A 26937-nucleotide genomic window follows, 5' to 3' on the forward strand; every position below is an offset into this window, starting at 1 on the left:
GAATGGAACAGGACGTTTCCGAATGGTTAGTTGTAATTTTGCAGTTATTGTGAAATTAACGTTCTTCAAGTGATCGAGAAGCATTAGCATGGTCCGTCATGATAATGTATAAATCGCTGTGCAGGTGCTCGTGTGGGAATTGCAGTAAAATGACTACAGAGCCAGAGAATAAATGCTGCATGGAGGTCGAGCAGGTATAGTTTAGCGTTACTACAGGTATACTACGCTTTCAACGTTGTTCTATTATGTACTGTCACACTTACTTTACGTATTGTTTACGATAAGCCCAACAGCATGTGAGGGCAGCATCAATAAATACAGTTAGACGCTGTACTTCTATTGTTAGCAACATTACCAATATAGCGCGATAACAAGCATATTAAGAGTGGCAATTTTGAAAGACTAATCAGCAACAATATGAGGTGTGATACTGCTTCTGCTGGATATGAGGACTGGGCACGAAGTGTTGGTATTGCTCCCGGTTTCAGTAGCAACCTCGTTGAAAGTCCAGCGTTGTACTGGCCCTCATTCGTGAAGCAGTCCGGCGTGAAATGATTGGCGGAAACGTGAAATACTTTACCGATTCTCAGCGGGACATTGCCTTCATAAATGAAATTTAACCATGCTGTTCTCTGTAACTCAGCTTGCGGGAGTCTATGGAGTCAGTTATGCTGGTCGGTACATCCTAATACAGAACAACTGTAGTGCCTCTGTGGCGCAGACATTGTGTAGCTCCAGTGACGATCTAACAATGGCGACTGTTGTCTTCCCACATGGGGCTGTGTCTAAGCAAATAGGGCAGATCGTCACCACTGCTGGGCGGGCTTTGCCGTTGAGTGACGACATTAACGGCAGAATTCAAATCTTTGCTTTTACCAACAGGGTTTTTGAATTACGCAAATTGTTAAAAAAGGAGTGAGCACATTTTTTACTGTTTAGACTGCTTGTTTACAGACACTGTGGACACGTATTCATGTTTTAACACATTATAAAAGTGAATTTTGCAAAATACGTGCCCTTTAAGTTGAGTTAACCAGTGCGTAGTTATTTGTTGAATACTGCAAGCGTGTGACGGAAATGTAACGCTTCTTACCATATTTGGAACTTCAGGTTCCAAAGCAATTGTACTGACAGGTACTGACATTACTTGCGTGTACATTTGGGCGGTCTTAGTCAAATCATACCACGAACTGACGTAGATTTGTGGGGGTGTGGTTACACGAGGCGTTTCAGGCAGGTCTGTGTGAGCATTCGCTTTTATATAGAATGCATCTTTTGTTCCGACACTTTCATTTTTCCAATTCTACGTGACTAATACATGCATGGGCAACTTATAACACACCGAAAAGACAAGATAAGACACAGAAAAACACGTATTCAGCCATATGACCCCTTTTAGAAGCGGCTTACACAGTGTAGTTATATTGGGACTCATTTATGAAATGAGCGTACGTCCGAAAACTTGGCGTATGGTTATTTCCATGCAAAATTTGGCATTTATCAATATGGACGTGAGCGAAATTTTACAACAGTTCTCAGTTCGTGTACTTAAGTTTTGAGATAGGGTGAAGGTCTGTGTACGCTTTTCCCTTTTGATTATTCCTGAAAAGGAATAATGACAAATAGAAAGATTTGTTTTTTTCGTTTAGTATAACAAATGTAAAGACAGATTCCGATGCGATTTCTTATTTTCATTACATTAATAAAGTATTTTCCTTTCCAGCCTAATTATATGATCATTTAATTGTTTGAAATTACAAGGTTAACGGGTGCTTTGGTTTAAAAAAAACTTTCATGAGCTTTTAGGCTTCTAAGATAATTTACCACAATTAAAATTCACAATTTAAAGTAAAACATTTAAAAACCTACAATAATCAATTACAAGCAATGGGTAAGTTTACCTATTTGCAAGATGATAGCTTCTTTGTTTGACAAATATACATTTTAATGAAAACAGAAAACACACATGCTTTGATGGTTTTTTATTTGTGCGATCTGCGATGTTCGATGGGGTGGAAGACGCGCACTGGGTCACAGCTTGAGGTTGTCTGGCTTTGTGTAGCAGCCAGGCTCCAGGCCGGTTTGTGGGGGCTGAAGACCGCTGGTCCTGCCTCAAGACAGATCTGAAAGAGAGCAAATAAATGAAGCAAACATAAAACTGTGTGTGCTTGATTTAAACCGCCTGAAATGCAAGATTAGCAGCATTATATTTTCAACCTTGATCCTGCTTAGAAACATGCATCTGTCTCCTCCGCCACAGACCTTTTTTTCACCTAAATGAGGGAAACTGTATAAAAACATTAACATATAAACATTTTCTATGATTGCGCCCTAAAAATGATCAGTAAATTATATCTACATTCGTTTTTACATTAATACATTAATGTAACTTAAACAGAGTTTTTCAAGACTGAAGTCAGATTAATTTTGTTCAAATTTAAATGCATTATACAACCAACTAATCTTAAACTAATTTAAAGCAACAACAATACTTTCAGTCTAAAAATAATAGTGGAACACTAATAATAAAATAAAATATTTGCACATATTTACAAAACATAAATATACAATAAAAAAATACAAACCTCAGCTGGAGTTCGGTTCACTACACCAGCGATCTCTTTCCAAACTGTTTTTTTTACTTACTTTGAATCCGCTTTTCAAGGTTAAACTTTAACTTCTATATCGGAAAAGTTCCTCTTTTTGGCCGGTGTTCTGCCAATTTATGCATCCCTATCAAATTTTGCTACCTCCATACAAAACAGGACTAACCCCTCCCCCAACCCAACCCTTACACCTAAATAACCCCTCCCCCAACCCAATCACAACACGAGGGTAGCACAAATTTATGGGTAGCATAAATTGGCAGAACACCGGATTACGTTTCTCCATGTCGCAAAATCTAGGGGCGAGGCGTCTACACCCTAAATTTATAGGGGCGTGATATGTAAATTACGACCAATTCCAGCCGCCGTATTTATCATGGTACGATCATTCCTACAATGAGATTGGCGGCATACGAATGTTTGATGGATTACACGTAAACCCTGTCATTAAACGATTTTGTGCACGGATCTGCGCTCGTTTCTACAATAGATTGATAAATGAGGCCCATTGTGTGGAGTAATTAATTGCCTAATAATGTGTCTCTGTTTCTTTAGTGCTGGGATTAAATTGTTCTGATATTTGCCATTTAGCAAAGGTTTTTTTATATTGACATACAGATCAACATTTTTAACATGCTGCAGGACTGGATCAATTTAAAATACATTATAAAATACAGTACAATTAAATATGAGTATTTCATTGCCTAAAGAATAATAGGAGCAACAGTTTAAAGTATAGAGTTAGTTACGAACTACCCAGTAGCCTCGTGTGGACTTTACGTGCAGTCACTCTGTGTAACCACCAGGTGGAGTTCCAGTCTAGAGAAGCACACAATCATTTTTAATGTACTTTGCTAATACTTTATACAAGTCCAAGCCTTTATCTGTGGAAAATATTCTGATGGTTAAACTAAAATGGTTTGAAAAAATGCCCCTTCCGAGTTGCCACAGTTAAAGTCTATACTGATGTGGTTGAAATTCCTCTTTGCTGTTGGTACATTAGATTCAGACTGAATCCAGGTTACAGTGGATTCTACTTGTGACTCCTACACAGTTGCTTCCTACCCTTTATTTTAAGCTGTCCTATTTTCATCTCCTCATTTCTTGTCCTTTCTATATGTCTCTTTCCTCTCTAGCACTCATTCTCCCCGTCTCTATATTACTAATACCAACACAAAAAATATTGCGGAACACTGGGGCCCCAACATACATGTCCTGTACAGATGTGTGATCCAGAGAAAGTAGTGTTTTGAAATGACATCCGTCTACCATAACAAAACCACTATACTTACCATTGCAATACAAATGCAAACACATTTTCAGGCATGCATTTTTTACACATATACACATTACTAACAAAAGAATAGCAGGAAACAATGTCTGGTTTGTGGTCCAACCGTAATTGTGTGTGACTCCTATGTTAGTGACATCAGTTCCTTCCTTCACAGGAAGTCTGTAGTGAGTGTGAAAAGGAGGTAAGAGAGAGGAATCATTATGCTGTCTTTCTTATTCTGTTTACATGTTTACTGTACACGCACATACACACTATGACCTTATGACAATACTTCCCTTCTGGTTATTGTGGTTTGATCTGCTTTCAGTATGTGTGTCGTGGGGGAACATACTGCACACTGTGTGCCTATAAAAGTATTAACCTCGTGGACTTTTCAACGTTAATGTTATTGTGCAGCATTAAATCACATGGAATTTGTCACTGATGAGCAGAAAAGACTTGGAGTAAGATGTATTGATTTAAGATTAAAAGAGAAACAGAAGATAATAATAAATATTAAATAATAACAAATTATAAAACAAATAAATAAACATAAAATTATAGCTTTTATAAAACTGAATGAGGAAAATTGGAGGGCATGTGAGGGGATTTGTAAACTGCTATACTGATTTAAAGTAGGGTTACTGCTACTTATGCAAATTATTATTTTGTTTATAAATAGACATAGATTTGATATAAATCAAACATTTTCCTCTTACGCCTTTGCTTTCTCTATTTTTCTCAGTGTCAAACTAGATTTATGCATTAGTGTATAATATTTTCCTCCTACCTGACCTCCGCATAGGTTGGTTGCATTTTCCATGATAATCAGTGCGTGTGTGTGTTTTGTTTGCAAATATTTCCAAGTCACTCTACAACTCACATCAACCGGCTCCATTTGTCTGAGTTTAATCACATTTTCCATCCTTCTTGTAGTGTTGTCAGAGAAAGTAAGATAAACGGACAGTCACATAAACATAAAGAATTAAGCTCAAAAACAGTCAGGCATCTGGTTAGGCAGCTACATTCGGGGTCCTATGAATGAGTCTACTGAGTTTGACATTTCCTGATGTAGAGCAAGATCTGTGACTAAAGCCGGCAGCTTGAGCGTATGTGTATGTGCTTGCATAGGCGTGTGTGTAAGTGCAAGCAACAGCCAGAGTGACACGAGGACACGAGACGCACGCTCCAACAGTAACACACGCTAGATCAAGAGAGGGCGGAGATAGTGAGAGAAAGAATGAAAGATATTAAGAAAGGACTGTAGGAATAAATGCTCTTTGGTTTATGACTCTGCTTTGACCAGGACTGCAAGAACTCTGAACTTCCTGAGAAAAAGAGAGAGAGAGGGCAAGGAAGGAAGGAGAGGAGGAGGAATGTGGGGGTTTGGTTATGGGATTAAGTGTCTTGAAGGCAGAATGGGAAACAGATCACACGTGGAAGTCTGCGAGGATCTGGAGAACTGAGTGTTGTTTGTATTATCCTCACTCTGTTGCGAACGGCAGGATGGTGCGACCCATCTCTTCGTGTTTTGTTGTTTTTGTCATCATGAGGACTCTCTGACTGCGTGAGTTTGTGATTGGTTACTGTTGTTTGATTGACGGCCAAGGCTCCTGATGGAGCAGGAGCTGGGAGCCGGTTTGCTGGAAAAGGAAGAGCTTGCGACCTCTTTGGCCTCCACATCTGCTTCTTCGTCCAACTCCGACCTCCCGTCCACCCCCCTGCCTGAGGGGGAACGAGTCTCATTGGGTCGCCGGCACAGCAGCAGGACTTTTACCGGTTTACGGCTGTTTGGAAGGAGGTGAGTTGAAGGCATCCGATGAGCTCGACGCATAGAAAGTGCACGTGTGTTTGTGTGTGGGTAGCTGTAAAAAAAGATTCATGAGAGAGTGTATACGTGTGTAAACTTTACACAGCTCTGTGGTCATGTTTCCATTCAAAGTTTCCAACTTGAAACTGAGCCCTGTACTTTGTGTTTGCAATAACAGCAAATCACGTCTCAAACAACATGCGTGCAGTCCAACCATGCGCTTTGTTCAGAGTGCGTGTTTGGTGTGTGTTATCAGCCTATTAAAGTAAGGTGGAACACAGTGCTATTGTCATGTACATAGAGCGTTGTTGGTTGATCTGACTACCCTATTGAATACATTTTTGACACTGTCTTTATAAGAAGATTTGTGAGAATTTCGTGTATAATTTGGGGTCAAAGGGATTTTACAAGTAAACAATATTTGTTTTTGATTTAAAAAATACAGAAAAGTTTTCTTTTAGAGGTAGAGCGTGGGTTCGCTACATAAAAAAATTGTCGTTTAAAGCGTGTCCTTGGTTAATAGCAAGGTAATGATGAGTTTGTTTTTGACACTCTCAGCTGGAGGTGTACAAACACATGTTTTCTCAAACCCCGCAGATATCCTATCTTATTTATACTGCTCATTAGTCAGCTTCTCTATTTTTCATGTGCACTCTTTCTCTCCATCAAATGCTTGCAAAGAGCGAGCGAGAGACATGCATAGTGAGTCAGTGTTATACGTAATTTCAATGTTATGACTGGTCATTTAAGTCATCTAGGATGTCTTTAGGTCATCTGTAATAATGTCATTGAGTAACATTTGCTTTTTGATTAGTTGAAATGTAGTCTGCTTGGATTTACTGAAGTCCTTCGTCTTTATCCCATCTATTCTCTCTCTTTTTCTCAGCTCTGCATGTGTTGGCACTGATGAGACAACTCCTGCTGCGTGTCTTTGTGTGCGCGAGTGTGTTTAGCTTATTAATTGATGCATGAAGATGATCAGAGATGTGAGAAGAAGGATGTCAGTCAGACTGAATTATTAACTTTTATCGGTGGAGATCTGTTTCTTTAGTCTGTCAGATCAGTTACTGTTCAGACAGAGCGCAGGAATAATTAAGACCGCAGACACCTGAGCGCACGTGTGTGTTGTCAAACCACTCTCTTTCCCAGCATTGATACACTTTGTCATTATGTCTGTTAACATTTTTTCCATGCCTTTGTAAATAATCCCAGGCAGGATTATTTAGTTATGAAACCCCTTCCTCTGTTTGTTTGATTTTGTTTACTCTCTTATTGCATACTCAATTGTGTTTACATCTAGAGCCTGGGTGACCTCAGAGATGACGTTAAACACAAGAGCATCGGATAGTAGTGTTGGGGTACGTGTGTATAATTATAACTTTAATGCAGTTTAGAGGGTGAAGGATATTTCTGATCATGTCCTGTAACCCTCTGCTGTAAAATGCTGAGTTCCTCCGTGTCACCTTGGCAACCATGTGTCAGGCTGGCAGAGCTCAGCTGAGACGCATTCATCATGTCAGACATCAGAGGTCCACATATAACTCTGTGATGGTTGACAAGTAGCACATGTGATCTGACTCATGTGTGTGTAAGTGTTAATGGAGGTGCAGTGGAATTTCTACCCGTATGATATGATCTCAAATACTATCACACAGCCACTTTCAGTGACATTTCTTCCAAGAGTTGATGATTTTAGTAACCGCAACTGTTGGCAACACGACGTGGGCAAGTCCAGTGACTGGAAAAAAGTTGTACTTTTTGCAAATGAGCAGCGATGTGATAAGGTGACTGCCAATGGTAGTAAAGACAGTTGAGCTGTTCAGCCACACCGCATTTGTCAGATGCGTGTATTCGCAGCATATAAGCTTATGTTTATTAAGGGAAAACAAATGATTGCGTCATGTTGTCAGCTACTCTCTCACCATACCCCTCAGAGACACAGGTAAAAGTACATATCATGTTATATGCTTATATTGTATGTATCATGTGAGGGGAAAACAATCACGGATGGTACACGGGCATGCCAGTCGCAGTACTATGAATGCTGCTCAGTGCTCATGCGACGCGAAGGCTCTGCTCATGCATCCAGTCTGAAACAGTAGCGAACTGGACAAGCATCTACTCCTAATGCAAGATGAGCCCGTTTTAACTTTATTAACAAAATGTGGCCTTTGAACGTTAATCAATGAATATGCTCTGTATCACATACGAATGTCCTTCCTCATACTGAGCATCCTGGATATCTTGATTGACAGGAGTTTTGTCCAATCAGCAGTAGCTATTCCATTCCAACAAAAGACCTACCTTTTCCAGTTTGACTGATTTGTGGTTGTGTTTTCTGATTTGTCTTGTGTTGTATGGTTTGCTAGTTTGTTTTTAGATTTGATATTGCGTTTTCAGATTTGTAATTGTGATTTTTGATTTTGCTTTTAGATTTGTTATCGTTTTGCGATTTGTTGTTTTATTTTGCACTTCACAGCACAGACCCTACATTTTAATTCACACTGTATTCTTCAAGCTTGTGTGTGTGTTAATGCCATTCCATTGAGAGTGGATGATAGAAAGAGAGATGGAGCAGGAAGGATAGATACACAGCACATGTGTGTGTGTTAGGGTCTGGTTATATAAGAGCAGATTTACTTCATCCAGTTAGCATGCTGCTTTGCTGTAAACTGGATTTACCATCACTCCTCCTGACATGAGGTCCTGACATTCGCTGCTTCTGCAATGGTGCTTCGCCTTTGGGTTTGTGTATAGGAGCAGATCAATGCACAACACAACTCTAATGTTCAATCACAGTGTCTTTAACAACTGCTGACTCTTGCCACACTCTATAAGCTGAAGATGAATCGTTTGTTTGTGCATGTGTTCACTAGTGAGCAGTGGGGTAGGAAACAATGGGGTGTCAGTTCCCTTTCGAGCGGTCTCTCAACATTGCGTGGAATGCTAGGGGAATCCCCTTCTCTAAACCTTACTGAAACCTTATTGAATAACGCCAGTAGAAATGAAAATGTAACTGGCCAATGTGGTCCAAGATGGCGCTTAGGGGCGTGGTCGCCACCCCTATATATTACACCGTCTGGACCACATAACCTCAGAATCTTTCTCCTTCACTTACCTTCGCGTGCTGTTGAGGATACACCCAGGAGAAGAGGAAGAACTAGGATCCTTCTACTCGTGTGTTCCAGCATGCCCGTGTGCCTTATGTTCCGGGCCCATCGACCCACAGGACACGCATGCTCACGGCGTACTCTGCCCGGGTCTGGCCCATGCGGAGGCGGCTCTCTCTGATTCTACTGCCCGCACTGCGAGTACCTTCTGGTATGGGTATGGGAGAGTCGCTGCCCTCTGAGATTTTGTTAGGGAGCATCCCGCCGCTGCCCCTCCCCCCGAGGAAATGGAGTGACGGACCGCCATCAGCACCGGTCTTCTTCGCCAATTAGAGTCCTGTTTGGCACGTCAGGGATGAGCTCATGTCGCTGGCAACTTCCGACAGTGACCGAGCGGAGTGTGATTCCCCCACCTGGTTTCTTCAGCCACCACGGCACCCTAAGAAATGCGCGCCCTTTTCTCAATGTTCACGAGGAGGTTGTGACGCGCTTCAGGATCGGCCATCTTTGCCGTGGTGGGTGAGGCGGAAGCCCGCAGCTATGCGCGCATTCCTCCCATCGAGCAGGCGATCGCAGCGCACATGTGCCCGTCCTCGTCTTCTCTGCGGTCCGAGGCTGGGGTGACTGCCCACATAGCGGAGAAGGTGTATTCCGCCTCTGGAGAGTCTGCCTCAGCTCTACACTAATTCAGCAGTTCTCTCACAATGAGCAAACCCTTTCCCATAGGGATGTAACGATTCACTCAGCTCACGATGCGATGCGAGTCACGATTCTGATCTCACGATGCGATTTATTCACGATTTACTCACAATTTATTTTTTAAAAATGAGTTGAAACAAATTAGAAATGAACAACTTCCCTTGCATTATTTCTTAAATGCTTCACGTTTCTTTGTATAATAAAATGTTTTATTTCAAATAACAAAACTAAACTGCAATTTTATAACAAATTAATAATAGAAAAAGTCTCTTTAATATAAACAAACTAATACTGTCTGTGCTTTTCTTGGATTTTTTTGCATTTAAGAAATATCAGCATCCACGTTTAGGTTTGCAGTGAAAATAGCGGCCCCTGCTGTTCAAAAAATGTATTGCGATTCAGTTTAAGCCTCAACCGATTTGAATCGTCACACATTATAACCGATTTTCAACCGGCTCACGGTGAATCGTTACATCCCTACTTTCCCATAGGTTTTGCCTTGTGTATATGCTGTGTAATTCAGCCATTTTTCACACAAGGAGCAGACCCTCCCTTAGGTTTTGCCTTGTGTATATGCTGTATTATTCAGCCGTTTCTCACACAACAAGCAGACCCTCCCTTAGGTTTGTCACATGTTGTGATTATTCTTTCACATGGGCGCCGTTCAAAATGGCGACGAGCCTTTTCACGCACGTGCTACATGCATTTGTGAGGCGTCCCCTGTAGGACGGTGGTTGGAGCCGTTCAAAATGGCGACGAGCCTTTTCACGCACGTGCTCCTTGCGTTTGTGAGGCGCCCCCTGCAGGACCGTGGTCAAAGCCGCTTTCTTCTACGTGGGCGATCCGGGTACGATTCCCGTCTTAACCATCACTTCCCATGTCCAAAGTACAATGTAATGTGTTTTACGTGTGCGCTATATCTTATATTATACAGATGTGAAGCATCTGTTTTATCTGTTTAGACCGTTTTATCTGCCACGGGAGTTCACGTCCACCATTATAACGGCAGCTTACATTCCTCCGGATGCTGATGCCAAGCTTGCTATGAACGAACTTCATGCGGCCATCAGTAAACAACAGACTGCTCACCCGGAGGCTGCATTTATTGTTGCGGGAGATTTTAATCACTCAAACTTAAAGACAGTGCTCCCCAAATTTCACCAGCATGTTTCCTGTCCCACCAGAGGAAACAAAACTTTGGACCATGTCTATACAAACATGGCTGAAGCTTACGCTGTGACCCCCCTCCCCCACCTGGGTCAATCTGATTACCTTTCTCTGTTCCTTACCCCCAAGTATTCACCCATCATTAATCGTGTGAAGCCATCAGTAAGGACCATCAAAGTGTGGCCTGCGGGGGCAGACTCAACACTCCAGGACAGGTTTCAAGACACAGACTGGAGTATGTTTGCTTCTCAGGCTACCTGTGGCTTTCATATGGACATAGACAGCTACACCTCCTCTGTACTGGACTACATTAACATCACCATAGACAGTGTTACAACCCAGAAACAGATCACTACATACCCAAATCAGAAGCCATGGATGAACAAGGAAGTGCGCCTCCTGTTGAAGTCACGCAACACTGCCTTCAGCTCAGGTGATGCACAGGCCTACAGCACTTCCAGGGCAAATCTGAAGAGGGGCATCAAAAAGGCCAAGCACTGCTACAAGCTAAAGCTAGAGGAGCACTTTTCCAACTCTGATCCTCGACGCATGTGGCAGGGCATCCAGGCCATCAGCGACTACAAACCCAGCCACTCCACCCCCGTAGCCACAGATGTTGTCTTCCTGAACGAGCTTAATGACTTTTATGCTCGCTTTGAGAGAGACAATAAGGAAACTGCCACCAAGCTCACACCCTTAGATGACCACCCGACCATCACACTCACCTTCTCAGATGTCTACACGGCACTGAGCCGGATCAACGCACGGAAGGCTGCTGGACCAGACGGCATCCCCGGTCGTGTACTTAGGGCATGTGCAGAGCAACTCGCTGGGGTCTTTACGGATATTTTCAACCTGTCCCTCGCCCAAGCAGTTGTGCCAGCATGCTTTAAATCCACCTCCATTGTTCCAGTGCCGAAACACTCTAGCCCTACGTGCCTGAATGACTACCGACCTGTAGCACTCACACCTATTGTTATGAAGTGCTTTGAGCGGCTGGTCCTGGCTCACCTAAAGGACTCCCTTCCATCCACACTGGACCCATACCAGTTTGCCTACCGCAGCAATAGGAGCACAGAGGATGCCGTCTCCATAGCACTGCACTCTGTACTCACACACTTGGACAATAAAAACACTTATGCACGAATGCTGTTTGTTGACTTCAGCTCTGCATTCAATACTGTCGTCCCTTCCAAGTTAATCACCAAACTTGGGAACCTGGGTATTAACACCTCCATTTGCAACTGGATTATGGACTTTCTGACAAACAGACCTCAGCTTGTTAGGTCAGGCCACATCTGCTCCACCACCATCACACTTAACACTGGCGTTCCACAGGGCTGTGTTCTGAGCCCCTTTCTCTACTCCCTCTTCACACTCGACTGCAGGCCTGTGAATGGATCTAATGCCATCATCAAGTTTGCAGACGATACTACAGTGATTGGTCTCATCAGCAACAACGATGAGACTGCCTACAGAGAGGAGGTCCAGCACCTGGCCACATGGTGCTCAGACAACAACCTGCTCCTTAACACTTCCAAGACAAAGGAGCTCATCGTGGACTTCAGGAAGGAGAGAGGAGGCACACATGACCCCATCCACATTAACGGGATGGCTGTTGAGCGTGTCCCCAGCTTTAAATTCCTGGGGACCCATATTTCGGAGGACCTGTCCTGGACCACCAACACCTCCAGCCTGGTCAAGAAGGCTCACCAGCGCCTCTTCTTCCTGAGGACCCTGAAGAAGAACCAACTGTCTTCAGCTATCCTGGTGAACTTCTACCGCTGCGCAGTAGAGAGCATCCTAACCAACTGTGTCACAGCCTGGTATGGGAGCTGCTCTGTTGCAGAGCGCAAGGCACTGCAGCGGGTGGTGAAAACCGCCCAGCGCATCACAGGGACTCCACTTTCAGCCATTGAGGACATCCAGAGGAAACGCTGTCTGCGTCGAGCTCGCGGCATTCTTAAGGACTCCTCTCACCCCGCCCACAGACTGTTTTCTCTCCTGCCTTCTGGCAGGCGCCTCAGATGCCTCCGGACAAGGACTAGCAGACTGAGAAACAGCTTTTTTCCCAGAGCTGTCTTGCTATTGAACTCTACCCCCCGCTGATTCCACAACCCCCTCATATACCTCTACTCAATGCTGCTATATTGTTTTGTTTATTGCACTACAGGCCTGTCAAGTGCACGACTGGACTGTCTACACATGTACTACATGTTTACTTGCTCTACCGGACTATTTATACATATACTGCATCATTTGCACTCCAGTACTATGTACTAATGTTATTTGCACTACTGGATTATTACACATATACCGCATCATCTGCACTCCATTACTATGTACTGAATACTGCAATAACTCATCTACTGCACTGTTTACTTTAACTTAATAACTGCTGTCCATAATTTATGCACTTTATATTCATTGCACTACTGTTCTGCATAGTCTAATTTATATTGTACATATCCATCAGTAAATTTCTGTTTTCAGTAAATAGCCATCTGTATATAATGGTCATAGTACATTGCCACTTGTAAATTCTTCATAATTTTGCTTTATCCTGTATTTATGTATTTATGCACAACTGTATATCCTGCACTTGCTTATTGCACTTCTGGTTAGACCTAAACTACATTTCGTTGCCTTGTACTTGTACATGTGTAATGACAATAAAGTTGAATCTAATCTAATCTAATCTGTAATACCTGTGTAAATCCTTTTGGTTTAAAGGGTGCAGGATTTCCACCAAGTGGCTTGCGATACTTCCATGGAAGCAACGCTGCCCATGTGACTGTATGGATGTGCATGCGCGCTTTTGCACAGACCTCCATCCCGGGGCTCGTTGTTACTTATGCGCGCTGCTATATCTCTTGTGTCCCAGCCTCATATTGGACCCCAGGACATTCCCCTAGCGCAGTGGTCTCCAACGTGGTGCCCGCGGGCACCTGGTGGCCCGCATGAACTCTGTAAGGTGCCCGCCAAACAAAGGGCTCAACAATAATGCTCAGGACAGTTGACAAATCTGTGACTATACCAATCAATCAAGTGCTACATCGTCATGAAATGTGATTAATATGTTATTATTAGCACGTTTTAAGCTTTAACATATTCAAGTGCAAAAATATGTGAAAGAAAACTCAATTTGATCCTGTGAGCCAAAAAATAATGCATCACATGTTTAAAGTTTGAAAGTATTTTATCAACAAGTAGCCCTCTAGATGATTTTATCTCTTCAGGTAGCCCTCGCTTACAAAAAGGTTGGAGACCCCTGCCCTAGCGTTACTGTCGTAACCTCGGTTCCCTGAGAGGAGGGAACAAGACATTGCGTAAACTGCCGTGTTCGCGTGCTCAGATCATCGCGCTGTAACGTCCAGTCGTAAGATTCTGAGGTTATGTGGTCCAGAAGGTGTAATATATAGAGTTAGTGTTGTCACGATACTGGAATTTCTAATTTCGATTCAATACCTAAAAAAATATCGATATTCGATACCATTTTCGATACCGGGAATAAACTGCCATAGCAATAAGGCCCTAATAAGCAATAGCAATATAGGCCTTTTTAAATTTTATTTGAAGTTAAATTGAACAAGACTAGACAATGAGGTATATATTTTTACATTATTCATTAATTGTTAATCTAATGTTAATTTTACGAATACATTTACTATTTAAAATCAAAGTTGTATTTGTCAGTATTAATGGACCAGACCCTGTTGAAAAAACCAGCCTATGCTGGTTTGGTATGTTTTGATGCTGGTTTGCTGGTTTGTGCTGGTTTAAACTGTTCATGTGCTGGTTTAAGATGGTCATATGGTGATTTAAGATGGTTCTTAGCTGGTTTAAGATCAAACCAGCATCGATCAAAACATACCTTACCCAGCATATACTGGATTTTTCAACAGGGGAGCTTACATAAATAGTTGTATTTTTTACCTAACATTTAAAAGAGATTAATAAATACATAAACAAATGTATTGCTCATTCATTGTTCGTTAATGTTAGTTAATAGCCTACATTTTTATTTGGCTAAATTGGCTTTTATTCACATAGGCCCATACTGTAATCATTGATCAGCGCACATATAGACAGAAACGCAAACTTAAACGCAAGAACTGTTGCAGAGACTCCGCATCTTTCTAACATTAACAACTTTTAACCGGAGCGAATGAGACGAGTGGATGAATCATTTAACAGCGCACACACATAGAGCGCTATGGTAAACACGGAAGTGCAAACGTGTATCACACGCGAGAACTGTTGCGGAGACTTTACCCACACCAGCATCATTTCAAACTTCAACTTAACCGGAGCGAGCGAGACGAGTGGATGAAATCATTGATGAGCGCACATAAAGACAGAAACGCGTGCATTAAACATGAGAACTGTTGCGGAGACTCTGTACTAACATAAACAACATATAACCAGGGCGAATGAAACGAGTGGATAAAATTATTGATCAGCGCACATATATAGAGCGCGATGGTAAACACGGGAAGCGTAACGAGCGTGCACCACGCCAGATGTGTTACTGAGACTGGCCATCTTTTCTAACATAAACACTATTTAACTGCCACAAACGAGTCAAGTCTGTGAGAGGAGGCGGGGCTCTGTTGTTATGCGTTCACGTGCAGTGTGTGTTAACTCACTGTCAGAAAAGAGAAAGAGAGCGGGAACGCGCAGCTGATATCGATACGTGGGACATGGGTATTGGAACCGTTTCAGATTCTTCAGTATCGATACTTATCGAAATATCGATATTTTTGACAACACTATATAGAGGTGGTGACCACACCCCTAAGTGCCGTCTTTGACCACATTGGCCAGTTACATTTTCATTTCTACTGGCGTTATTCAATAAGGTTTCAGTAAGGTTTAGAGAAGGGGATTCCCCTAGCGTTTCACACAATGTCTCGTTCCCTCCTCTCAGGGAACCGAGGTTACGACAGTAACCGGAGACGTTTTCCAACACCTGTGTATCCATGCCAGTCTAAATCATATTGTGGTTGTTTTGGGTTTAATATGTACTAATATGTTTATGCTGTGTGTTATTTTATGTGTTTTGTTATTTTGTTGCAGTGTGTATTTATTCTTTCTGCTTAAGTGCAAGAGTATCAGCTTTCCAATAAGACAGTAAAACCCTTAGGTGGAGTGACGTGAGGAGTGTTATTCCAGTAAAATCTCTCTCTTCATCTCTCTGCAACTCTCTCTCTGCCTCTTTACTTACTTTTGTCAGTGAATTCATGCAGGGTATTATTTAGTCTACATATTTCTGCTAAATCTTTGTGAACATTAGCTTCTGGTCACTTCTCCACAGGTGTGACAAATTTCTCTTCTGTATAAAATGAAAAGACTAACGACAACAAATGTATCATTACAAGTACAAGGAGGAGATGGTACCAATACAAAGTTTTCTACATTATCTTCAGAAAAGGTCAACTATGACTGGAGGGGTTGCAGAATGCAATCACATAGTGTATTTGTTTTTCAGTCTCTCAGGAAATACATATAAGCTTATAGTCCTTAAATCATTCGATCCCCTCTTTGAGACCATGAAAGGCAGCATGGCTTGAGGAAAATATTAATACGGTCATTTAAGGTGGATAAATATTGCAGTTTATCTCAAAAATTCCATAGAACGAAATAAATACATAAATGAACAGATACCCATGATGCAGTTCAACCTGTATATAAATAAAATAAAGTTTGAAAATTATGTTGTCAATAATTTGCAATATCCCAAAAAGCGTGAAACAAACAGCAGCATCATTGTTGTTGTTAATCATTTGTGCTCTGTCACATACAGTACAGTATGCATGGACCAATGTAAGTTATTAAGGAACTCACCAGAAGTATAACACAAAATGTCAATGCACCTGTTATACCCAATCTACAGCCTTCACTATAATCCGCAAAGCTGTCTTCACACTCATGCTGGCTTTGGTTGTTTTAATCGTTGCAATAAAGTCTGTGATGCATTTCAGTGGCCACTTAAAGTGTTGATAGGGTGTTTGATGAAACGTAAATGACAAAGAGTCACTTTAATGCACTTTTTGTCATTTACGTTTCATCCTCTTCCAAACCCATAAGATCCGCCACCATTCCTTGTTCCGGACCTCATCATTTACAAATTAAGCACGGCAAACAGTATGTGAACATGGGTAAATCCAGACAGGTAGAGCAAGTTGAATAAATAAAAAAAGAGTGTGAAATGAATCCTTCAGCATGCTTCACTCATTTCTCTTCCTGTGCATCTGCAGGAGCACACATTAATGTTTGTGTCTGTGTGCGTGTGATTAGTAGGGGTTGAGAGATGAGGTTGTGAAGCTGGAAGAACAGAAGTCATTTGTGCCATTTGGATGTGTTTGCATGTCGGCACATTCTATTGCTCATTTCTTATTTATAGACATTGCAGAAGGGAAGCCGCTATATAGTCGACGCAGGCCAAAGAGCTCGAGATTGCATGAAACAGAAATGGAAAGAGATGGTAGATTTGATAGAGGTGCAGAGTGGACATTTTTGTAATCTGTCTTTTCTCCTTTCTGTTCTGTTTTCTCTGTGGGCTTCACTGCACGTCGGCCCACTCAAACCACGGCAGAAGCCGCAGAATTGAGCATCCATCTGTCAGCACCTCACGAGCCGGTTCTCCCTGCCAACTGTCCTACTTTACACCGCGAGTAGAAAGAGAGAAGGAGAAGAGCGCTGCTGTCAGTTCATTTAGATTCAGCGTGTGGCAATGTCTGTTTGTATCTGTTAATAGCCATGTGTTATAAAAGCGTGTCTATCTGTGAGCTAGCTAAACAGATTTGTGTGCCTGATATGTTGTGCGATAATTCGACTTCCTAAATGCGTGGACACGCACATACACTGTTGGCTGAAGTGGTTTGTCTAATAGACAGAGAGAAAGATAGAGTGAAAGGTTGAAAACAGCAGATTCAGGGTTCTTTTCTCTTAACAGGAATGCACACCATAGCCTGCACACATGGGCCAAATTGTAAAAATGTGGCACTGGCAACATAAAGATCAGTGCACAACAATAATCCACAGAACATATTGTTCAAAATTTGCTGTCAAATGAAGGTGACATGTCACCTTCGTTTTGGTTTAATCGCATTTGACCCCTGCTGTTAACGTTGAGTCCCGCCCATCGTGTGCTTCAGGTAAAATCTGAGTTTGGCCCTTTGCTCTGACCCCCCTTCCTGTGTGTCAGATAACAGGTATGTGACATGAAAAGAAAACTATTTAGACACGGGGTTAGTAAAGCAGAAGCTAATATTTCTATGAACCATTCATCTTGCCCCACTGCTGGAACTCTCTGATATGATTCTGTGAAGTAAAATACTCAAAAGCTCTTGGATTAGATTTGATGAGACTTGTTTTATGGTTTTACATTACTCAGTGTTGCACTGATAATACATGAGACATGGGTTTTATTCTTCAGGAAGATATTTAAGTGTCAGTTTCACAGTATTACATCTGAACTGCTCTGGAACTCTCTTCTCCCACACACACGTTCGCACACTCACAGACAGATAGACAACGTCCTGATTTCTGAGCTGATTGTGCTTGTAAATCATTTTTTCGCTTTATGTTGTGTGGCTGAGCAGGCTGTTTGCTTTCACTCTCAACACAAGACTTTTGAGTGAACGTGAGATAGTAAATCTTTTCATGATTTATAACAATTTGTGATAACTAGTATACTGTATGTCTCAAGATGTAATATACTGTACTGTGAAGAAAGAATACTGTTTGGGCAAAATAAGGCATAATGTGCACCGCAACAGGATGGTCAGAACCTTAATTTGTGTATAATGTTCTTGTATCTTAATAGGTTTTTTGACCGGCTGACTGTACATTATTCTATTTATCAAATGCATAAATGGACATAAAATATTGATGTTGGGCATGAAATATTGATCATTATACTAAAGTGTTTGACCACAGATTCCTGAAATTGACCAGTCAGGATGAAGTGTTCCAGTAAACAGTGGAAATAACCTGCTGAGAGTTTACTTCAGTGTGTGTGCACAGCAGTGTATGTACAGTAACATCCTTGACACATCCTTCTATCTAGAGGTTGTAGAGATGTTTAGAAGTGTACACACTTGTGTGTGTTTGTGTGCAATTGAGTAAGAGGTGTGGCTGTGTCTTTAATGACAGGACTTTCTATACCTGTCTGACAGGTTGTGTAAGAATAAACTCTGCCTCTTATTATTGTCAACGAATGAAGAGATAAAGTTTCCTTTATCTCACCTACATATACTATGCACTAAAAGTATGTACTGTTTTTGTTATGGAAAAGTATTTACATTTTAACTCAACTTTATTTATATAGCGCTTTTAACAATTTTAACTAGGGACCGACGGGAGTGTCACAGTACTCCACCCTCCCGGTAGGAGGGGGGGTGTTCCGGCTCGGAACGCACTGGAAGGCCGGACGGGACCGGCTCGAAACACACTGGAAGTCCGGATGGGACCGGCTTGAAGAAGAGCTGGGCACTCGTGTAGGACATGGAGGACAAGACAGGGAGTCTCCAGGATGTCGCCACCGACACCGGGAATCCACCGCGGTGCCGGTAGCTCGGAAGGCCTGAGGGTGACACCTGCACCGGGAGCCTGGAGGGCGTTGGCCGCTCGGGAGGCCTGGAGGACGCCGGCCGCACCAGAAGCCGCCGGCAGTACCGGAAGCCTGGAGGGTGCCGACCGCTCGGGAGGTCTGGAGGGTGCCGGCCACACCGGAAGCCAGATGGCTTTTATGTCCGTGCCGGCATCCCGTCCCTAAAAATATTTGGGATGAATCCAGGAGCTCTGGGCAGTCTTCAGGCCAGGGCTCTGGGCAGGCTTTTGGACGAAATTCTGGGGAAACTTGGGGACTGGGCACTGGGCAGGCTTTCGGACAGGATTCTGGGGAAACTTGGGGACTGAGCACTGGGGAAACTGGCAAAACTCTGGCAAAAACTGCAGCATCTGTACAACCTCGACAGTGCTCGCACAACTAGGCTAAATAAAAAGAAAATAAACATTAAAAAGGTAGATAATAGGTTTAATATTATTATTTAATAATCTAATAGCAGTTTAATTTTTTGTAGTGAGGACTTGTGGGGTCGCCGCTTCCCTCTTTCAGCTCTATCATCTCAGCTCTTGTCAGGTTGCCACTTCCCTGTCTCAGCTCTACCACCAGGTCTGGGAATGGACTGCATCCTGCTCACTGTGGTAACCTCGGAACAATGAGAAAAGACAGCTGAGAGTAGAGTACTGTTCTACACTCTTTGAAGAAGCAAGTACGTCAGTTGTTATGTGAAGTATTCCTGGTTCCGGTTGATCTTACTAATGCAGCCTAAACCCTCAGAGGATTTGTATTATGGAAGTGTAGTTTATGCAAGGTTAAAATATGTGTCTTTAATCTAGATTTAAACTGACAGAGTGTGTCTGCCTCCTGGACAGTACAAGAAAGACTGTTCCAAAGTTTAGGCGCTACATAGGTAAAGGATCTACCACCTTCACTTAATTTTGAAATTCTAGGTATTACCAACTGACCGGAGCCCTGAGAACGTAGTGAACATGAAGGACTGTAATACAAGAGAAGCTCACTCAGGTACTGAGAAGCTAAACCGTGTAGGGCTTTATAGGTAATCTGTAAGATTTTAAAGTTAATGCATTGCTTAATAGGTAACCAGTGCAATGTTGATAGAACCGGGTTATATGCTCATACTTAATTCGTGTAAGAACTCGAGCTGCTGCGTTTTGAACTAACTGGAGTTTTTGTAATAAGCCCACAGGACAGCCACCTAATAGTGCGTTACAAGTCGAATGATAGTCACCGTCCTGTCCCGGACCTGACCCATTATTGCGCACTTATTAAGGCGCTTCCTATCACTACTGAATAGATCCTCACTTTGTTGCGTTCTATCATATCTGTGTCATATCCAGACAGCCCCTCATATCAGGTGCTTTCGGCGGTTCACAGATCGTCATACGGGTTATTGTATCCCTAACTGGGATATATATTTGTTTTAATCCAGACAACCCCTCGTCATAGGCGTTTTCTGTGATTCATGGGGCCATTCTGAATGTGAATTCAGAGAGCGAATGTATTCGCGCCCTTGTTATTTTGACATGTGGCTGGATTTGGCAGCAGTGCTGCCCTATCAGCAGCCGCTTGAGCCGCTTGGTACCGCGTGTTTGCCATCGCTCTGTGTACTGCTTGTGGGACAGCTAGATACGGAGCAAGATATGGACTTGCAGGCAGCACTTTGGGTGGCTTGTGCAGTGCTCTGCAGCAGCGTCTAGCTGCTTGACTATGCTCTATGTGTCAGCTAGGTCATATAGGCAGTCAAGGGGGCAGTCCTCCCCTCAATTATCACTTGCACGAGCCTGTGCTTTATATGACTGCATGTTCGCTGTCTCTGTTGCCATTCAGATTATGACTCGCATGAGCCTGTGCCTTATACAGTATGTGACCATGTTGTTTGCCATCACTGTCTTTACTGCTTGGGATGCGAAAATACTAGGTTGCGCCTGTTTCCATCCTCACTATGTACACCGGTTACCTCGGCCCTGTGTTATAGTATACAGGGTTTGTTACTGCCCTGCTCGGCCTTGGCACTTGCTGTTTATATACTTGTTTATTCTGCTGTGTATTGCTACCCTGCTCAATGTAGTGGCATAGCGTTCTTGCGAACTATGGTGGTACGGTATTCCCCAGAGTTCTGAGTGTTTTGATTGGATCCTGTAGCAGAATTTGGTATCCAATCATCTTAGAGCCTGTGTAAGGTGCGCGCTGTCAGTGGGAGTTGTGCTATGCGCTACTGCCAATTAGGGATGTAACGATTCACTCAGCTCATGATGCGATGCGAGTCACGATTCTGATCTCACGATGCGATTTATTCACGATTTACTCACGATTTATTTTTACAAAATGAGTTGAAACAAATTAGAAATGAACAACTTCCCTTGCATTATTTCTTAAATGCTTCACGTTTCTTTGTATAATAAAATAATGTTTTATATCAAATAACTGCAATTTTATAACAAATTAATAATAGAAAAAGTCTCTTTAATATAAACAAACTAATACTGTCTGAGCTTTTCTTGGATTTTTTTGCATTTAAGAAATATCAGCATGTCCACGTTTAGATTTGCAGTGAAAATAGCGGCCCCTGCTGTTCAAGAAATGTATTGCGATTCAGTTCACACCTCAACCGATTTGAATCGTCACACATTATAACCGATTTTCAACCGGTTTCACAGTGAATCGTTACATCCCTACTGCCAATAGTTATGTGGTGCACGTTATGTGTTAGCTCCGCTAAAGTTGAGCTGTTTGTTCTCACCGTGTGATTGAACACATTACCCTATTTCTAGCCCAGGTGGTGTGGGCTGATCTTCCGCTCTCACTGCGGGATTGTATACAGTGCCCATAGCGTAGTTACGCAATGTCAAGAGACCGCTCTCGAAAGGGAATGTCTCTGGTTACTGTCGTAACCTCGCTTCCCTGAGAAGCAGGAACGAGACATAGCGTGAGCTGCCGTGTTCAAACTGCTCAGATCAGCTAGAATGTGCATTCATTCAGTCGAAGATTCTGAGGCAATGCTGTTATGATGCCGCATTATATAGTGGCGGAAGGCCCGCCCCTTTTCGCCATCTTGAGCAGCATTGGCCAGTGCGAGTTGAATGGCACTAGCGTGATTCAATAAGGCTTCAGGAAAGGTAGAGAAGGAGGGATTAACCCCATAGCGTGATAACGCAATGTCTCATTCCCGCTTCTCAGGGAACCGAGGTTACGACAGTAACTCCCTTCAGGTAACAAAACTCTGCGGTAGCATCAGGTTTACTCTTACGCATTTCCGAATTAATTATCTAAATAAATTACGTGTTTTTGTGTATTTAACAACTTAATCTGCAAAAGTGTCTTTTTACTTGCTTCCAACACTGCTGAAAGACTGATTTCATTCCGCTGGCATGTTGAAATCAAAAACGAGGCAGAGGTGGGACGAAACCCAGAAGGACAGATAGACTGCAATGGTTTGGACTACCATCGGGTGTCTGTGACATGAATAAACAAATGATGCGTTTAAAAACAACATTTGATTGGCCTTAGTTTGCGCGTATGATATCCGCTTATAGCAGCTTAAACAGTGCTAAAATGTGATGGTACGGTTTAAGTGGTCAAGTAAAACAGCTCGTATGACATGCATCATATGCTTAAATATGCTTTTAATAAACCCGGTATTAAAAGAGACTGCTCCGCGCTGCGCGTCTACCCAAACATGGCGTCTCTCAAACTACATAGATGAGCTGTTTAAATTTCACGATCGCGCGCAGCCTGTGTTTGAATACTTTTGAAATTTGTGTCCGTCTCCATTTCGCGTTACCAAAACAGCGCGTCCCTAAAACTAAACGGATGAGCTGTTTTAACATCACAAACACGCACGGCTTGTCTCTCTCAAGCAGAGTCATGCTCGCGCTTGGAGTCGTGGCTCCGCACTGCAAGTCTCCATGCGCGCGTCTTCCAAAACAGATGAGACATGCGTGCAACCTACAGTGGCTTGCAAAAGTGTTCAACCCCCTTCATTTTATTCACATTTTGTTATGCTGCTGCCTTATCTTAAACTACTTTAAATGATTATTTTTTTACATTAATCTACACTCGATGCACAATAATGACAAAACAAAAAACTGATTTTTGACAGCTTTGCAAATTCATTAAAAATGAAAAACATAAATAAGTACATTGCATAAGTATTCACACCCTTAACTCAGAAAATGGTTAAAGCGCCTTTACAGACTCAGAATCTTTTTGGGTATGATGTGAAAAGCTTTACACATCTGCATTTGGCAATTTTCTGTCATTCTTCTCCTCAGATCCTCTCAAACTCTGTCAGGTTGGATAGAGATCATCAGTAGACAAACATTTTCAGGTTTCTACAGAGATGTTCAGTTGGGTTCAAGCACTAGCTGGGCCACTCAAGGACATAGACAGAGTTGTCCATAAGCCACGCTTGCATTGTTTTAGTTGTGTGCTTAGGATCATTGTCATGTTGGAGAATGAACCTTCTGCCCTGTCCGAGGTTCTGAATGTTCTGGGCTAGGTTTTCATGATCATTATCTCCGTATTTTGTGTACAGTCCCTGAAGCTGAAAAACACCCCCACATCATGATGCTGTTTCCACTACACTTTACTGTTAAGACGGTATTGTACAGGTGTTGAGCAGTGCTTGTTTTTCTCCAGACATGATGCATGAAACTGAGATTCATCAGACCAGAATATCTTGTTTCTGACAGTTTGAAAGATTCGTTGAAGTATGTTTTTGCATATTTCAAGTTTCCATGTGTCTTCACTGAGCAAAGGCTTGAGTCTGGCCACTAAGCCATAAAGCCCAGATTGGTGGAGTGTTGCAGTGATGTTTGTCCTTCTGTAAGTTTCTCCCATCTCCATATATGATCATGGAGCTCAACCAGAGTGATCATCAGCTTCTTGGTCACCGCTCTAACCAAGACCCTTCTCCATCGATGGCTCAGTTTGGACAGGAGGTCAGCTCAAGTAAGTGATCTGGTGGTTCCAAACCTCTTTCTTTAAGGATTAATGGAGGCTACATGCTTCTGTGAACCTTCAATACAGCTGATTTTTTTCAGAAGTCTTCCCCAGATCTGTGCCTTGATACAATCCTGTCTCAAAGCTCTACTGGCAGTTCTTTTGACCTCATGTCTTGGTTTTTACTCTGATATGCATTTTCAGCTGTTGCACCCTTTATAGAGAGGTATGTGCCGCTCCAAATCATACTTATTCAATTGAATTTGGCACAGGTTAACTCCACTCGAAGTGTATAAACATTAACAAGCAAAACTAATGCTTCTGAGCAAAATTTCAAGTGTCCCAGAAAAGGGTATGAATACTTCTGCAATGTACTTATTTTTGTTTTTTATTTTTAATAAATTTGCAAAGCTGTCAAAAATCAGTTTTTTGTTTTGTCATTATTGTGCATGGAGTGTAGATTAATGTAAAAAAATAATCATTTAAAGTAGTTTAAGATAAGGCAGCAGCATAACAAAATGTGAATAAAACGAAGGGGGTTGAACACTTTTGCAAGCCACTGTATGTGTATTCATGTGTGTCTAAAATCAATTGGATTAAATGATGTGACACAACACATTTTCTACTCGTTTATATAATAGTAAATAAATCAGCCCAAATAATAGGCCTATTTGATAACATTGACAGCTTAATAATTTGTCGCTTTACTTACATACATAGGACAAACATAAAAATCTGTCCATTAAAATACACATTTAAATATAAAAAAAATTGTTGCGGGCGGCTATGATGAACCAACCAACTTTTTTAATACTGCTGGTCCGCGCTGAATACAATTTATTTTACACTGCAGAAAATAAAGCAGTGTTATTATATTCATAAATTCTTTATTTTTGGTCTTATTTTTTTAAACAAATATATCCAAAAGCACCGATAAGAAAACCGTTAAAGTACCGGACCGATAAGCAGTATCGATAAGAGTAGTAATACCGTTAAAATCTTAACAATACCCATCCCTAGTGGCGGTGTGAAATCAGTCTAATACTTCTCAAACAGTGTACACAATGAACCGCTTCTTCTTTGGCTCTTGTCTTGGTTACACAAGCAACACGCCTGTGGATACTGACACCTAGTGGCCATTTCCTGTCAACGTGCACAACGACGCACACGTATCAACAAAAACAGGCATGTTGCCTACGGTGCAGGTCTGACGCAGAAGTAAAAATCCGCCTTCAGACTTCCCTCGCCCCAATGAAATGCATACAGTATCTCACAGAAGTGAGTACACCCCTCATTTATTATATATTTTCATGTGACAACACTGAAGAAATGACACTTTGCTACAATCAATGTAAAGTAGTGAGTGTACAGCTTGTATAACAGTGTAAATTTGCTGTCCCCTCAAAATAACTCAACAAACAGCCATTCATGTCCAAACCGCTGGCAACAAAAGTGAGTACACCCCTAAGTGAAAATGTCCAAATTGGGCCAAATTCATAATTTTCCCTCCCTGGTGTCATGTGATTCGTTAGTGTTACAAGGTCTCTGGTGTGAATAGGGAGCAGGTGTGTTAAATTTGGTGTTATCGCTCTCACTCTCTCATACTGGTCACTGGAAGTTCAACATGGCACCTTATGGCAAAGAACTCTCTGAGGATCTGAAAAAAAGATTTTTTGCTCTACATAAAGATGGCCTAGGCTATAAGAAGATTGCCAAGACCCTGAAACTGAGCTGCAGCATGGTGGCCAAGACCATACAGCAGTTTAACAGGACAGGTTCCACTCAGAACAGGGCTTGCCATGGTCGACCAAAGAAGTTGAGTGCACGTGCTCAGCATCATATCCAGAGGTTGTCTTTGGTAAATAGACGTATGAGTGCTGCCAGCATTGCTGCAGAGGTTAAAGGGGTGGGGGGTCAGCCTGTCAGTGCTCAGACCATATGCCGCACACTGCATCAAATTGGTCTGCATGGCTGTCGTCCCAGAAGGAAGCCTCTTCTGAAGATGATGCACAAGAAAGTCAGGAAACAGTTTGCTGAAGACAAGCAGACTAAGGACATGGATTACTGGAACGATGTCCTGTGGCCTGATGAGACCAAGATAAACTTATTTGGTTCAGATGGTGTCAAGCGTGTGTGGCGGCAACCAGGTGAGGAGTACAACGACAAGTGTGTCTTGCCTACAGTCAAGCATGGTGGTGGGAGTGTCATGGTCTGGGGCTGCATGAGTGCTGCCGGCACTGGGGGGCTACAGTTCATTGAGGGAACCATGAATGCCAACATGTACTGTGACATACTGAAGCAGAGCATGACCCCCTCCCTTCGGAGACTGGGCTGCAGGGCAGTATTCCAACATGATAACGACCCCAAACACACCTCCAAGACGACCACTGCCTCGCTAAAGAAGCTGAGGGTAAAGGCGAAGACCTTAACCCTATTGAGCATCTGTGGGGCATCCTCAAAGGGAAGGTGGAGGAGCGCAAGGTCTCTAACATCCACCAGCTCCGTGATGTTGTCATGGAAGAGTGGAAGAGGACTCCAGTGGCAACCTGTGAAGCTCTGGTGAACTCCATGCCCAAGAGGGTTAAGGCAGTGCTGGAAATTAATGGTGACCATACAAAATATTGACACTTTGGGCTCAATTTGGACATTTTCACTTAGGGGTGTACTCACTTTCGTTGCCAGAATGGCTGTTTGTTGAGTTATTTTGAGTTATTTTGAGGGAACAGCAAATTTACACT

The 26937-nt window shown here is 42.4% G+C and overlaps 1 protein-coding gene across 6 annotated transcripts in view; it reads left to right on the top strand.

Moving 5' to 3' along the window:
• Positions 1-26937, top strand: part of dgkza (diacylglycerol kinase, zeta a) — a 116076-nt gene that overhangs the window by 19094 nt on the left and 70045 nt on the right. Inside the window, exon 1 of one of the 6 annotated variants that reach the window (XM_057346973.1) lies at positions 4989-5680. The exons of 4 other annotated variants lie outside the window; for them this stretch is intronic. In XM_057346973.1, coding sequence (XP_057202956.1) covers positions 5496-5680 — 185 coding nt within the window. In that variant the 5' untranslated portion in view covers positions 4989-5495. Of the gene's footprint in view, positions 1-4988; positions 5681-26937 lie in introns of those variants that run through there. One more of the 6 variants, XM_057347000.1, reaches the window with a different exon arrangement.

This window comes from Triplophysa rosa, linkage group LG1, assembly GCF_024868665.1.
Source record: "Triplophysa rosa linkage group LG1, Trosa_1v2, whole genome shotgun sequence".
NCBI classification, from domain to species: Eukaryota; Metazoa; Chordata; class Actinopteri; order Cypriniformes; family Nemacheilidae; genus Triplophysa; species Triplophysa rosa.